The sequence below is a fragment of the Mustela putorius genome, unplaced genomic scaffold (genome assembly GCF_011764305.1).
Source record: "Mustela putorius furo isolate JIRA1106 unplaced genomic scaffold, ASM1176430v1.1 tig00000596_pilon_pilon_pilon, whole genome shotgun sequence".
Lineage (NCBI taxonomy): Eukaryota > Metazoa > Chordata > Mammalia > Carnivora > Mustelidae > Mustela > Mustela putorius.
The window spans coordinates 7,456,286-7,469,593 of NW_025421428.1; the positions used below are offsets into that span (position 1 = coordinate 7,456,286).

Below are 13,308 nucleotides of genomic sequence, written 5' to 3' on the forward strand. Positions count from 1 at the left end.
CGTCTAAAGGCCCGGGAGGCCTTGGCTTGGTCACTGCTGACAAGGAGCACTCTCTCGGATACTGGGATCCAGCTGAAATCCGGTGATTTAGTGTTGGGAGCCAGACTCCCCCATACTGCTGCCTCCTACTTCTCCCCTTCCACACGGCTGATACCCAAACAACTTCAATGCTTAGGCTCAGAGCAGCTACCAGTCAGCAAGTTAAAAAGATTCATATATATATATATACACACACACACACATACATTGGATCTGTCCAAAATCAATCACGAACAATGGGTATCTTAGAAATCCACTTGCCTCTGTTAAAGGAGAGAGTTTCCATTAGCGCGCTCTTAATTTACAAGTTTTTAGTGTAAATCCATTCTCCCTCCCCAAACAACTCTGTGTCTGGGAGTTTCCTGGGACCAAGGGCCTGGGAAGAGAAGGCTAGTCTCACACCGTCGACTCAGTAAGAAGATCAGAAGTCATCCAGTTTCACATCCTTCTCCACAGAACACTTTTCCAACTGGGGACTCATGAAAGTTAACTAGTACCTCTTTTTATTTTTTATTTTTCCACACAGAGAGAGCGTGCACGCACACAAGAGTCAGGGACGGGGACTAGATGGGAAGAGGGAGAGGGAGAGGGAGGAAGAGAATCCCAAGCAGGCTCTACCCCAAAACAGAGCCCGAGGAAGGGCTCGATCTCCCATGACCCCGAGATCATGACCTCAGCCAAAATCAAGAGTTGGATGTTCAAACCAACTGAGCCACACTCAGCACCCTCTCCTCTTTTTAAACATACATATTCTGTAACTTGAAAAGTCACAACTTTGCATGATGGAACAAAGTGAAATTTTAAATTTTCTTTTATAGGAAGAAACACAGCTCTATTTTCTAATTTTTCTAGGATGGACATGTATTCATTATGTAATAAATCACCCAAAGAAAAGTTAAATCCCATACACACCTTAGTGTGAATTATTCAGACCGATGAATCTCTCACAGAAAAAATAAAAATAGCAACTATGTAACACTTCCTGCATACCAGGGTCTGAGCTAACATCTTCTTAACAGCATTTCCTATCTTAGATTCAACAGCCCTCAGGATCAACAGATGAATTCACAAGCTAAGTGTTAGGATTTAAAATTTTTGTTTTTATTTTAATGAAAATCAAGAACACACACACACACACGTATCATATACATATAATGTATATTTTAAAAAGCAAAATTATATGTAGATGATACATATATGTATATATATGATAACCTATACAAGCAATAGATTGATAGAGATATAGGCCACTCCTACACTTCCATGTTCTCCATCTCTACCCAGCTTGGGGAGCCCTGAATCACTGCCTAGAGGAGAAACACCCAGGAGAAAAACCCGACCTCATCAGATGGATCTGAACAAGAACTAAACTTAGTAGGATAAGCCAGTGTCAACACATCTATCCCATGCCCTTTCATTGATATATTGTTGTCTATGGCTGCTTTCTTGCTACTATAGCAGAGCTGAGTTACAGAGAGGTATGGCCCACAAGCCTAAAATATTTACTGCTTGGCTCTTTATAGAGGAAGTCGGCTGACTTGCTGGATAAACTGGTGAGATCTGGGGGTTGTGTGTTCTAGCAGCTAGAGTTATTTAATGTCACTAATAGATTCAGTAAAAGCCAAATGACATCACTGCAAGTCGCATGCAGAAGTGGGATTATTAATTCTTTGTTGAATAGAGAAAAGTGAGGGGAGAAGCGGGCACTAGGCTCTCTCTACGGAACTCCTGTTTGCTGAACTCTGAAGAATTCATGCTCTGAGTACCCAAGTCACACTGTGCCCAGGTATCGGTCAGGCAGAGAACCCGCCTATGTACAGAACAAACAACAATGGGCTGAGGCGGATGCTCCTGGGTATAGGAGTTTGAATCTCAAAACAGGGAAAGTCCTGGGCAAACTGACATAAATTCGTTATCGTTGCAGAAATGCCTTATTTTTCCAGTAAAGCACATGTAAAACTGGGGGGCAGGGGGAGAATGCACTATAAATCAACTGGCTCATTAAAATAATGGACTAGTAGTTAAAAATACACTCACTATTTAAAAGGACAAATATTAATATGGTAGTCAATGTTTCATAAGAAAATCAAAAAAACTCAAGTTGACAAGTAAAACATTTAACACCATTAAATCCAACATCAGTGACTTAATCTGAACCAAACATCATCTGTTGCATTTAAGTTGTTAATTTGCATTTTATTAATGTTATAGTTTTATTTGTATTTAATTTGTAATTTTGTTTGGATTGCATAAAGACATGGAATTTATAGCTAGAATTTTACACTTAAGGGTATTTAAGTAATGTTATAATAAAATGAATTTTGGCAAACATTGAGGCTTCAGGAGAATTAATTTTCCTTTAAAAGAGGTCTGTACATGATTTACATTTCAGAAAATTCCTCATGACAATTCCATGAGGTAGTTATTACTCCCCTCATTTTTCAGATGAAGAAGCTGAGAGTACAGTCATGTAGCAAGTCGCCAGTGAAACTGAAACTTGAACCCAGGTTAGCTGAAGCTCAAAGTTTGTACAGCCTCACTTGGAGTGGGAAAAGATGGTATGTGGGAGGTGTGAGGGGTGGGGTGGGTGATGTGAGGGCCTCCGAAAGCCAGAAGGCAAGCTGGGGGGCTTGCCTTCTGGCACAGGGCTGTACCAAAAGCTAGGTGGGCTCAGAAAGAAAAATAGGAAAGAAAGTTTGACCAGCCCACCCCCCCCACCAGCAGCCCAAAGACACCTGAAGATTCATCCATTCCTTCTCTACGAAGACTGTGTACACCCTCTCTTCAAGGAGTTTACAGTCTTGCTACTATCTCTTAAAAGACGTCTGCCCGTAAGAGGACTGAGTTGAAGTCTACAGATCTCCAATGTCTACCCCTGCCAATGTCTATGCCTACCCCTAAGTCAGCAAACGTTATCCTGGTAACTTTTCAGTCCAGCTGAACAATGTCTACCCACACTCTGCCCTTCTCTTATAGAGACAGAAAGGAGGGGAAGGAGAAAAATGCAGAAACAGGTAGTGTTCTATTTAGTTCATTTGAGACATATTTGTGGTGTACCTACCACACTAATGGAGCTACTCTGGGTGTTGTGGGGCATAAGTGATCAGTTCTTGCCCTCAAAAGGTTTCTAGTCACAGCAACAGTAACTACAATAAACACTCACACAGCCAGGCACTGTTCTAAGTGTTTTATATATATCAACTCATTCAATCCTCATCATGGCTCTATGAGGTAGGTACTATTATTATTACCCTCATTTGACTGGGCCAAAAAAGGTTAAGCAGTTCATCCAAGATTACATACACATACTAGCAAGGGTAAAGTCAGGAATGGCACGCAAGCATTCTGGCGCCAGAGGCTCCCTCACTCCTACCCTACACTATAATATATAGTAGCTGAATGTTGGCCTTAAGACAGTGGACACTTGAATGATGAGACCACCACTAGATTCCCCACCACTGTCCCAAACCCTCAGCAGTGTGTTGCAAAGGGTGTGGACTTTGCAAGTCAGGTATGGGGGCAAATCCAGGCCTGAGAGCAAAGTTTGTCAGCCTCAGTTTTTATGTCTTGAAAATGGTCATAATAAAAACCAGTCTATATTCAGATTAAATGGACTAACATATACATAGCTTTCATTTAGTAAATACTAATTCACTGCTTATTGTCAAAGCCGAGCTCTCTCTTCCTGGTTCAGTTCCGTGTCTTCCCAGACACCCCCTGCCCATTCTCCCCTGGGAGAGAGAGGCAAGGAGGTAAGGGGTCAACCGGGAAAAGGAGCGACAGCTGTACTTATTTTGCTGGGACTTTACTCTATGAAACTTTGGACACATTGTCTTGCATTTGCAGGAGAGGCTTTTCTTTTTCTTTCTTTCTTTCTTTTTTTTTTTTTTTTCAGGAGGGGCTTTTCTAACTTAGAATATAGACCAGCAAGGTGAATGGAAGGTTGCTGAAGCAAGAAAATACACATGGGGCAAACGGTCAGTAATCTGTACTATTTCATCAGACAACTGAGGAAGAGAAGAAACAAAATTTATTGACATTTTTTTTTCTTAAATGCATATAAAGTTTTTACTTTACCTCGTGTTTTCAGAAACACTCCAGACATATTGAATAAGCTCTCTTGAACTTTAAAATAGAAAAAGGACTGCCTGGGGTGTGTGTGTTTGGGAGTGGGAGTGCAGGGATGGGAGTAATTCAGGAAAAAAGTAAGAGTATTAAGTTCAAAGCAGTTGTTGTTACCCTCTGCCCTTCCTCCTCTCTTTCCTCCCATTCTCCAAAAGCCGGGGTTCATAGGGAGACCCTGTATAGTCTTTAGATGCTTCTCCCGGGAAGGTATGTCTTGCTATCCCCAGCCCCATTCTGTTGAAAATCAATGATCTAAAAGCCCTTGTTTTAAAAAGGACATTTACTTCAAAAGAATGTGGTGGTCACATGTTAATATTTATGTAGTAAATAATTATGCACTAATGAGAACTCTTCCAGTCATTTACAAATAAAAACAAAAATGCAGGTGGAGACTACTGAAGTAGCCCTGTATACATCTTCTAAAGTAAACAGAAAAAATGTCCTAATGATACTTTGTGACAATAAGACTTTAAAAGATGCTTTTATGAATTCTGTTAGTATTCAGTAGCTGTTAGTAATACAATTGCACTGTAAACTGGAACACCTTTCAGAAGGCTACGTGTCAATACAAAATGAAAGTCTAGAGATGTTTCTAATCTGACCAATAATACTACACACAGGAAATTGTCCAAAGAATGTGATTCAGCAGAAGTTAAAGGGATCTGGATAAGGACTATTAGCATCATTTACTAAAATCAAAGCAAGAAAACAATCTAAATATGCTGTGGTAGGCTTCCAACACAGCCTGGGCCTTTTTCTGTTGTCCTGCTTGCCACGTTTTAATGATTTGACGAATCCCTCCTTACTAGATAGTAAGCTCCATGAGCACAGGGTTGGTCTAGATTCTTGGTACATAATAAATATAGATTATAGGAACTAAGAAAAGATATCAAATATTTGTAATTTTAAGTAAAAATAACAAAATATTTACACTAGAGCAGAAACTTTAATATATATAATAATATATGTAATATATAATATATATTTTAATATATATATTTCCATATATACATGGAAACGATGATATGAAAATAGTTATATTAGGAAGGATAAATCATTGGATAAGTTTTAGATTACTTTCAGTATTCTTCAGTGTTGTTGATTTAGCCCCTTTGAAACATAAAAAGAGGGAAAATATTTACTGTTACATATAGCAAACAAGACTTCATAGCAGGGATGAAACCCTAAGTACAAAAACTTGGAATCATCCCCCCCAACAGCTCCCCCTGACACAAAATCCTCCTATATCATAGGTAGCATAATCCTATTTTCACTGAAAATCTGAAACAAAGGCAGTATGTTTTAAAGAGAGAAGGGAAAAGTCCTCTAAAGCAATCCCTCCTGTGGATAGTGAGTTTGCTGGTTACTAACAGCAGGGGGTGCCAAAAGGATCACTAGTGTTCCCAGGAGAGGCCTGGAGAGGGCAAGTCTCCGTTCCCATTAGCGAAGCTTCCGCTGTGCTTAGAAAATGTTACAGGCTTTCTTCTAACAATTGGGACCTCTGGGTAAAACTCGCTCTAGAGACTTGAATACACAAAAATTTTATTTTTATTTTCATTAACTTATGATATTTAGCATCTCCTTGAATTATTATTTTTTTTTTATTTTTTTATTTTTTTTTTTTTTAAGATTTTTATTTATCTGTCAGAGAGAGGGAAAGAGAGCGAGCACAGGCAGACAGAATGGCAGGCAGAGGCAGAGGGAGAAGCAGGCTCCCTGCTGAGCAAGGAGCCCGATGTGGGACCCGATCCCAGGACGCTGGGATCATGACCTGAGCCGAAGGCAGCTGCTCAACCAACTGAGCCACCCAGGCGTCCCGAATTATTATTTTTTTAAAGACTTTATTTATTTATTTGACAGACAGAGATCACAAGTAGGCAGACAGGCAAGCAGAGAGAGGAGGCTCTCTTGCATTTGCAGGAGAGGCTTTTCTCTGCTGAGCAGAGAGCCTGCTGTGGGGCTCCATCCCAGGACCCTGGGATCATTACCTGAACCAAAGGCAGAGGCTTTAACCCACTGAGCCACCCAGGTGTCCCCATTTCCTTCAATTATAAATATAGTCAACAAATCACAGTAGTATTAGCAGTATTGGTGACTCTGTTAAGAACAGAAAAAAACAAATGTCACAGCACATTACAGTTGCTGCAGACTTCTCAAATCTCATTTATGCTCATCACTACTTTGAAGTGAGAGACTTAGGAGTTAGACCTGCTGCTGGATCTTGGTATTAAAAAGCCATACATATCACTGTATCACAAATTCATTTAATAATTTCAGAAGTATTTAAATATAATGGAACTCTTTTACATTCTTGGTGGATTTTATTTTCTGCATTTACAAACACTTTTTCTGGAAAGGGCTTATAAGTTAAAGCCTTTATTAGAATGCCAAAGGCACGGGAAAATACCCCCTTATCAGTCTAAAGGAAGGCAACTGAGAGGAAAAATCAAAGTTGATTTGAATGAAGTTGGAGAAGAAAAGAAGTATTTTAAGTCACAAGACAAAAGTGGCTGCAATGCACATTTTCATATAGTTTGGAGTTCATGAAGACAAAGGGAAAACCAAAATTTTTGCTTTGCAGTCTCCAAAGTACCCCACGCAGTAGGTCCAGAAGCCTGGCTCACAGATACTACGTGCAGAGAGCTACCTAATGCAAATTGCTACTGCAAAGCATGTCTGCATTCAATCCAGGTGCAGAAGCATGAAACACAATGCAAACAGTGTCGTCAACATCTCCCTGGAAGTAGTCACCACAAATGAAAATCCAGATGCCTAGTGGCATTCAAATCATGAGCAAACAAGTCCAAGTCCTAGAAGGCAGAGATGAGATACTGAGATCAGTAACAGGGTCAATACTCACATTCGAACAAAGAGTGACTCTTTGGATGTCAGACCAGGAGATGAATACTTTTCAACCAGGGCCAAGGTACTGAAGCCGAACTTATGAATGGGCTCGTTGGAGTCCAGTGGGGGGAAGTCTGTGTCAACCTCCCCGTCATCCTCAGCAATATGCAGGCAGTAGGCACTGACGTTGTCACTGAAAGGAAAACCAAAAAGGTGAGTGAATACCAAGATGAAGGAGGGCCAAGGAGACCAGAGCCGATGGTATACAGCAAGCAAACTGGGACACAGCTGTTCTTTTACCCAAGAGCCTGGTGATACATTAGATTCCCCCCAATCCTACTGCATTTGAAGGAGAAAACATGGCATACAAAGGGGGAGAAAAGCAATGTGAAATGAGGGCCTTCCAGTACTCTATTCTTTCAACAAACATTTACTGAGCACCTGTTATAGGTAAGATGCAGAACTTAACCCCTTAAATCAAAGATGACACTTAGTATTAGCCCTCAAGGAAGCTTACAGTATATCAAGTTGAAAAAGTAAGTACTACACTAGTTACCTGTAAGTATACATAAAATAAATATCATAAAAGAGAAACAAAACTATAAAGGAGAAAAAATTATTGGCATGGGGGAGGAATCAGAGGCCTTTGACTTACGGTTGGGGTTAAGAAAATACCTGTTCTAGGTCAGAGGAATACTCAAGGTAACAAAGATAATCCATACAGTTCTCCTTTCTTTGAAGAGTATCAGATTCACATGGCAAGATCTGATTCCAGACACTAAGGATACGTAACAGAGTAAAAGCAAATGACCTGAGTTATCCTGATGCAGGTAACTACTGTCCTCACATCCCCAGAATGTCCAGTCTATAATCCCAGATTCCAGACTTCCCCATCTTACAGCCGACACACACTGCCTTCTCTTTCTTTGGGGGAATTAAAAAGTCAACTTGCAGAAAAAAGGTGGGAACCTCTACCATCATAAAGACAATTTAAAGCTTAAAAATCAATTAAAAACATTTTAAGATACCCTGCTCCTAAGCTGAACTGTGAAACTGCTAATCTGCTAGCATTCACAGACATGAACCTAGTAGTTCACAAGGCACTAGAGTTCTAAATTGTGCAGCTTAAATTTGGAGTTTTAATGATATGATTGATGCTTAAATTAATTAATTGCAAAGTGTATGCTAATTGTTTAATTGGTTGCTTGATCTATATAGATCATTTTTTGAATTAAATGAGTTGATTTACAAAGTTTATTGATTGGATGTGACAATGAATTATTTCACTGACTACCTGATTTGCAATTTTCCCAATTAATTCACAAATCTTTAGCTGCAACTCTGCTTATTGAGAGCGAGCCTACTTCAGGTGATCTATACTCAGTCTGTCAGGACTAAGAGATATTTATTATATAAAACAGGTAATAAGGACAGATTAAAATTAATGGGAACTATAAATTTGCTAAATGGATGGATAACAAGAAAGTAATCTGGCTATGTTTGTCTCTATAAATTTCATGTATTTGCAACGCTGGTAAGAAATTTAAAATTCATCTCTGAATGATATGGAAAACTTATGGATCTTTGCAAGAGGTTGCAAACTTAAACCCCAAACACTTATAGCAGCAGAAGAAAGTCCCTTAGATTAAAAAAATGTCATAGTATTGCTGCTAAGAGCTTTGCGTCCAGAAAGACCTGAGTTAAAATAAAATCTAAGTTCCAGCACTTACGGGCCACGCGATTTCAGAAAAAAAGCTTCACCTCCTTGGGTCTGAGTTTCCACTTCTATAAAAAGGGTACAATCACCTAACTCAGATTAGAGAAGATGATATATGCAGAGCCTACCATATAACAGAGATAAAAAAATAAATGGTATCGTAACTATAATAAAGTCAGATGGAAAATAACTTCTACAATTACACCAACCCTTAAAAATGCGTTGTGGAGGGGTGCCTGGGTGGCTCAGTGGGCTAAAGCCTCTGCCTTCAGCTCAGGTCTTGATCCCAGGGTCCTGGGATTGAGCCCCACATCAAGCTCTCTGCTCAGCAGGGAGTCTGCTTCCCCATCTCTCTGCCTGTCTCTCTGCCTTCCTCCCTGCCTACTTGTGATCTCTGTCGAATAAATAAATAGAATCTTTTAAAAAAAAATGTGTTGTGGATGCATATTAGAGCAACAAAAGAACAGTAAAGCTAAGGGACATGATCTGGAGTTAGTGTCGGCAGTGCTCCAACCCATGGAGCCTCCAGGGTTTTAGGAACAGGGCAGACACTGATGAAGCAAGCAACCGACAGCACAGATTATTTATTGCCGTGTAAATCATCCTGAGGAATGTCTGTGATTCCCCAGCACCACAGAGGTTTCAAGGGCAAATAATAAGCCTATTGATCAAAGCAGAAAGCCAAACATTGGTATCAGAAGAATTCTGTTTTGAATGTCATGGGATGTCCCCAAATCCCCTTCAAAACAAACTCAACACATGTCACAAAATAAGATCCAAGAGCCTAAAGACTCACTGCCAAGTGCTACTATTCTCCTCAGTTTTTAAAAACAAAGTGTGAAATCATTTAGTCACTCAAAAAACATTTGCAAAGTACCTACCCCGTGCTGTAGCCTGCTCTGAGCACTGAGAACACAGCAGAGAAAAGAATGAATGACTCCTCCCATATTATACAAGAGGAATGGAAGTCTTTTCTGGGTCATGAGTAAAAGTTAGCAGCAAACAGTACCCCAACTCTTTCAACCCTTTAATTGAACACCTGAGGGGAAAATTACTAAAACTCCATATTCAACGCATGTACATATTGGTTCCTTTGTGCCTATACAAAGGAATCATTAGTAAAAGAAGCTACTATGGTATTCTGGTTTCTAAAACCTCTTCAGGACTCCAAATTAGTACTAGTACAGTAGCCATTAGTATCATTACCTATATTAATTGAGTGCTATGTGCCCGACACCATGTAAAATAGTGTGGATGGATATACAAAAGCTCAATGAATCTTCACACAACTGAGTTATTTATTATTATTTCTGATTTACAAATTAGAAAAGCAAGGCTCAATGAAGTTAAGTGGTTTGTTCAAGATTAAATAGCAGTAAGTGACAGACCTGAGATTCAAACCCAGGTAGTTAAGAGCCTTCACCTTTGACCCCCACCTATTCCTCTGCCAATTCCATGGTGTGTCTAGACTTGCCAAGGCCCTTGGGAACCCTTGCTTCTATGGAAATGCCTCATAATTTGAAAAGAAGGAGGAAACCATGACATATTACAAAAATTAGAAGCTTAGATTTATTTCAACCTCCTCACTTTTACAAATGGGAAGAGATGTCTAGAAATGAGGAATAAGATGCCCATGACGACCCAGTTCGAAGAGTGGCAAAGCTGGTTCTATAGACTCAGGTCTCCTTACTTCCACTCTGTTACTTAGATCAAATCAGAAACTGGTGGCATTCTGAAGCAGGGAGAGAAAAAGGGGGAAGCTGTGGTCCATGACTCAAGAATCCCCCACATACTGACATCTGGAACTTATAACACAATGAACACAATGAAAAGAGGGATGCCTCCTCCTTGTGACCTAGTTCAGTAGAAGAAAGAGTGGTTTTACAGTCAGCTCTGGTTTTAATGCTAATTCAACCACTAACTGGCTGTGTGACTAAATCTCTCTGAGATCCTCCATTTTTTTTAATGTATAAAAAGCTTTCCTTGATTTCTCTAGGGGAATCATTTGGATCTCTAGGAGAGAGAATCCAACTGATTCCTCTCTGTGGTCTTTTCGAAGTTGATTAATATTTCTACGTATACTTATCACATTTTTCTTATTTGTGCTTCTATGTTCTCCTAAAGAGCAAGGATTCTTCTAGTGTCTCTGCTTCTCACTGAAGAATAAAATGGCTGGCCCTTAGTAGATACTTAACAAATATTTGTTGAATGAATGAATATATGAATGTGTAGACTGAATCACTCTACTCATGAAAAAAACATAAAGGGTATTATTAATGATGTGTGTGCTAACAAGAAGAGGAGAAGTAATAAGCTTTTCTTTTTCTTTTTCTTGCTTGTCACATTGATATCTGTTAACCAAATGGGGCTTTCTAGGCAGTGTAGATGAGTCAGAGACTGCAATTCAAGACAAAAGGAGAAAAAGGCCCAGGAAGAGGTGAGGATGAGAGAGGCATTTTTATAGTTCATCAAGATAGGGAGTACTGGCACCTCACTTTTTTTCTTTCTTTAAAGGGGAGAGGGGCCAAGGGAGGGAGACAGGGGTTTGATCTTAACAACCCTAAGATCATGATCTGAGCCGATGGATTCTTAACTGACTGAGCTACCCAGGCATCCCACACCTTACTTTTTTATGGAGAAAAAACACAAATTATTACAACTATGCCAAAATGCTGAATTATCTGCATATAAAATGACTAGAATGAAAGGTACCAAAACGTTTACAAAGGTTGTGCTTACATTTAAGCAATGAGCACTTTTTTCCTGTACCTTCCAGATGTCCCATAATGACTAAGTATTTCATTTTCCTTTATAAAATATTGAACTTATTTTTTGGTAAGGGTAATGCAGGCCTATCAGAAACACAAAACAATTTAAAAATATAGAACAGTACAAAGAAGGTTGGGAAATCTCCTCTCACCCCACTGAAGAATCACCTGTCCTGAGGACCCCCAGCATTTCCTGCCTCATCCACATCCCTTCTTTTTTTTTTTTTTTTTAAGATTTTATTTATCTGACAGAGAGAGAGAGAGAAATACAAGTAGGCAGAGCAGCAGGCAGAGAGAGATGGGGAAGCAGGCTCCCCACCGAGCAGAGAGCCTGATGCAGGGCTTGATCCCAGGACCCTGAGATCATGACCTGAGCCGAAGGCAGAAGCTTAACCCATTGAGCCACTAGGCACCCCACATCTCCTGATTTCTAAGTGGTCATTTTCTCTATCAAGTCTTGGAATTATGGAGAAACTAACCATACATATCTACTGCATAACGGTCTTAAAAGGATTAAATGACTTAATTAATTGCACAGTACCCGAAGAAAGGATTCTCATTTTGTCAAAATTTCTTCTACCACTCCTAAGCTTCTCATTACACAGAAGCAGAATTAACTATCTAACAGAAGCATGGCAGATAGCATGAAATAGAGAACACCAGAAGTCCTGTTTGTGAGACACTATCAGAGAGATTGAAAAATGATAAAAGACTAATAAATAACTGCAGGTTTGTTCTTATATTTAAGAGTCTGTTTTTTCATTTGTCTTTTTTATCTTTGCTCATTTTTTTGTTTCTTAAATTCCACCTATGAGTGAGATCATATGGTATCATATGGTTTTCGTCTTTCTTTGACTTATTTCACTTAGTTACATCCTCTAGATCCATCCATGTTGTTGCAACTGGTGAGATTTCATTCCATTTTATGGCTGAATAATTTTCCATTTTTGATGTATATAGAGTGTATATATAATGTGTATACACACACACACACACATCTTCTTTATCCATTTATCTATTGAAGGATACTTGCTTCGGTATCTTGGTTATTATAAATAATGTTGCAATAAAAACACAGGGGTACATATATCTTTTTGAATTTATGTTTTCATTTTCTTTGTGTTAATATAACATTGTATATTAAGTATGCTTGAATTAAAAATTTAAAAAAAAAAGAGTTCCTCCTGGAAAAAAAAGAAAAGACTAATGGAAGTAAGTACAGCATAATAGGATCCACAGGAAGAGGTTTAATTTTAGAAGTGGGTTGGCATGGAAAAAGAACTCCCTTCCAGGGACAATTAGGTTTGTGAGAAGATTGGAAGTTAGCACAATGAATGGGGGCAAAATGGACCCTGTTGCCAAAAAGAGTCCTTCTGGAAGACAGATAGATACACACACACATACTCTATCATTAAATGTACTCACTACAGCAACCGTGGATATTTCATATTTATATGAACAAATAAATATGTGACTAAAAAATAAACATATATATCTACATATCCTAATCCCTGAAGTGTTAATGGGTATAATTAACTGAATTTCACTTATTCATGTTTCATCAAATAAGGCTAATAAAATTTTGCATTAGAAAAATTTATTTCATTCAATTATTGACCAATACTCATTTCATGTTCAAAGGCCAGTAAGGTTTTTATGAAGAGACAAAAGCCTATAATCCATATATAGGAAGATGGTATTTAATTGGCATTTAATTTGTATATAAAAATTTGGGAGCATTCTAGTAAACATCCTAGTTTCCTCTCAAATGTGATCTGACACGTTCAATTTACATACTCATAAAAATTCACTTTT

The 13,308-nt window shown here is 38.8% G+C and overlaps 1 protein-coding gene across 17 annotated transcripts in view; it reads right to left on the reverse strand.

Moving 5' to 3' along the window:
• MAPKAP1 (MAPK associated protein 1) overlaps nucleotides 1–13,308 on the reverse strand; it is a 241,414-nt gene that overhangs the window by 105,446 nt on the left and 122,660 nt on the right. For all 17 annotated transcript variants that reach the window (XM_013058760.2, XM_013058749.2, XM_045082406.1 and 14 more), the window contains one exon: nucleotides 7,025–7,201. In XM_013058760.2, coding sequence (XP_012914214.1) covers nucleotides 7,025–7,201 — 177 coding nt within the window. The remainder of the gene's footprint in view (nucleotides 1–7,024; nucleotides 7,202–13,308) is intronic.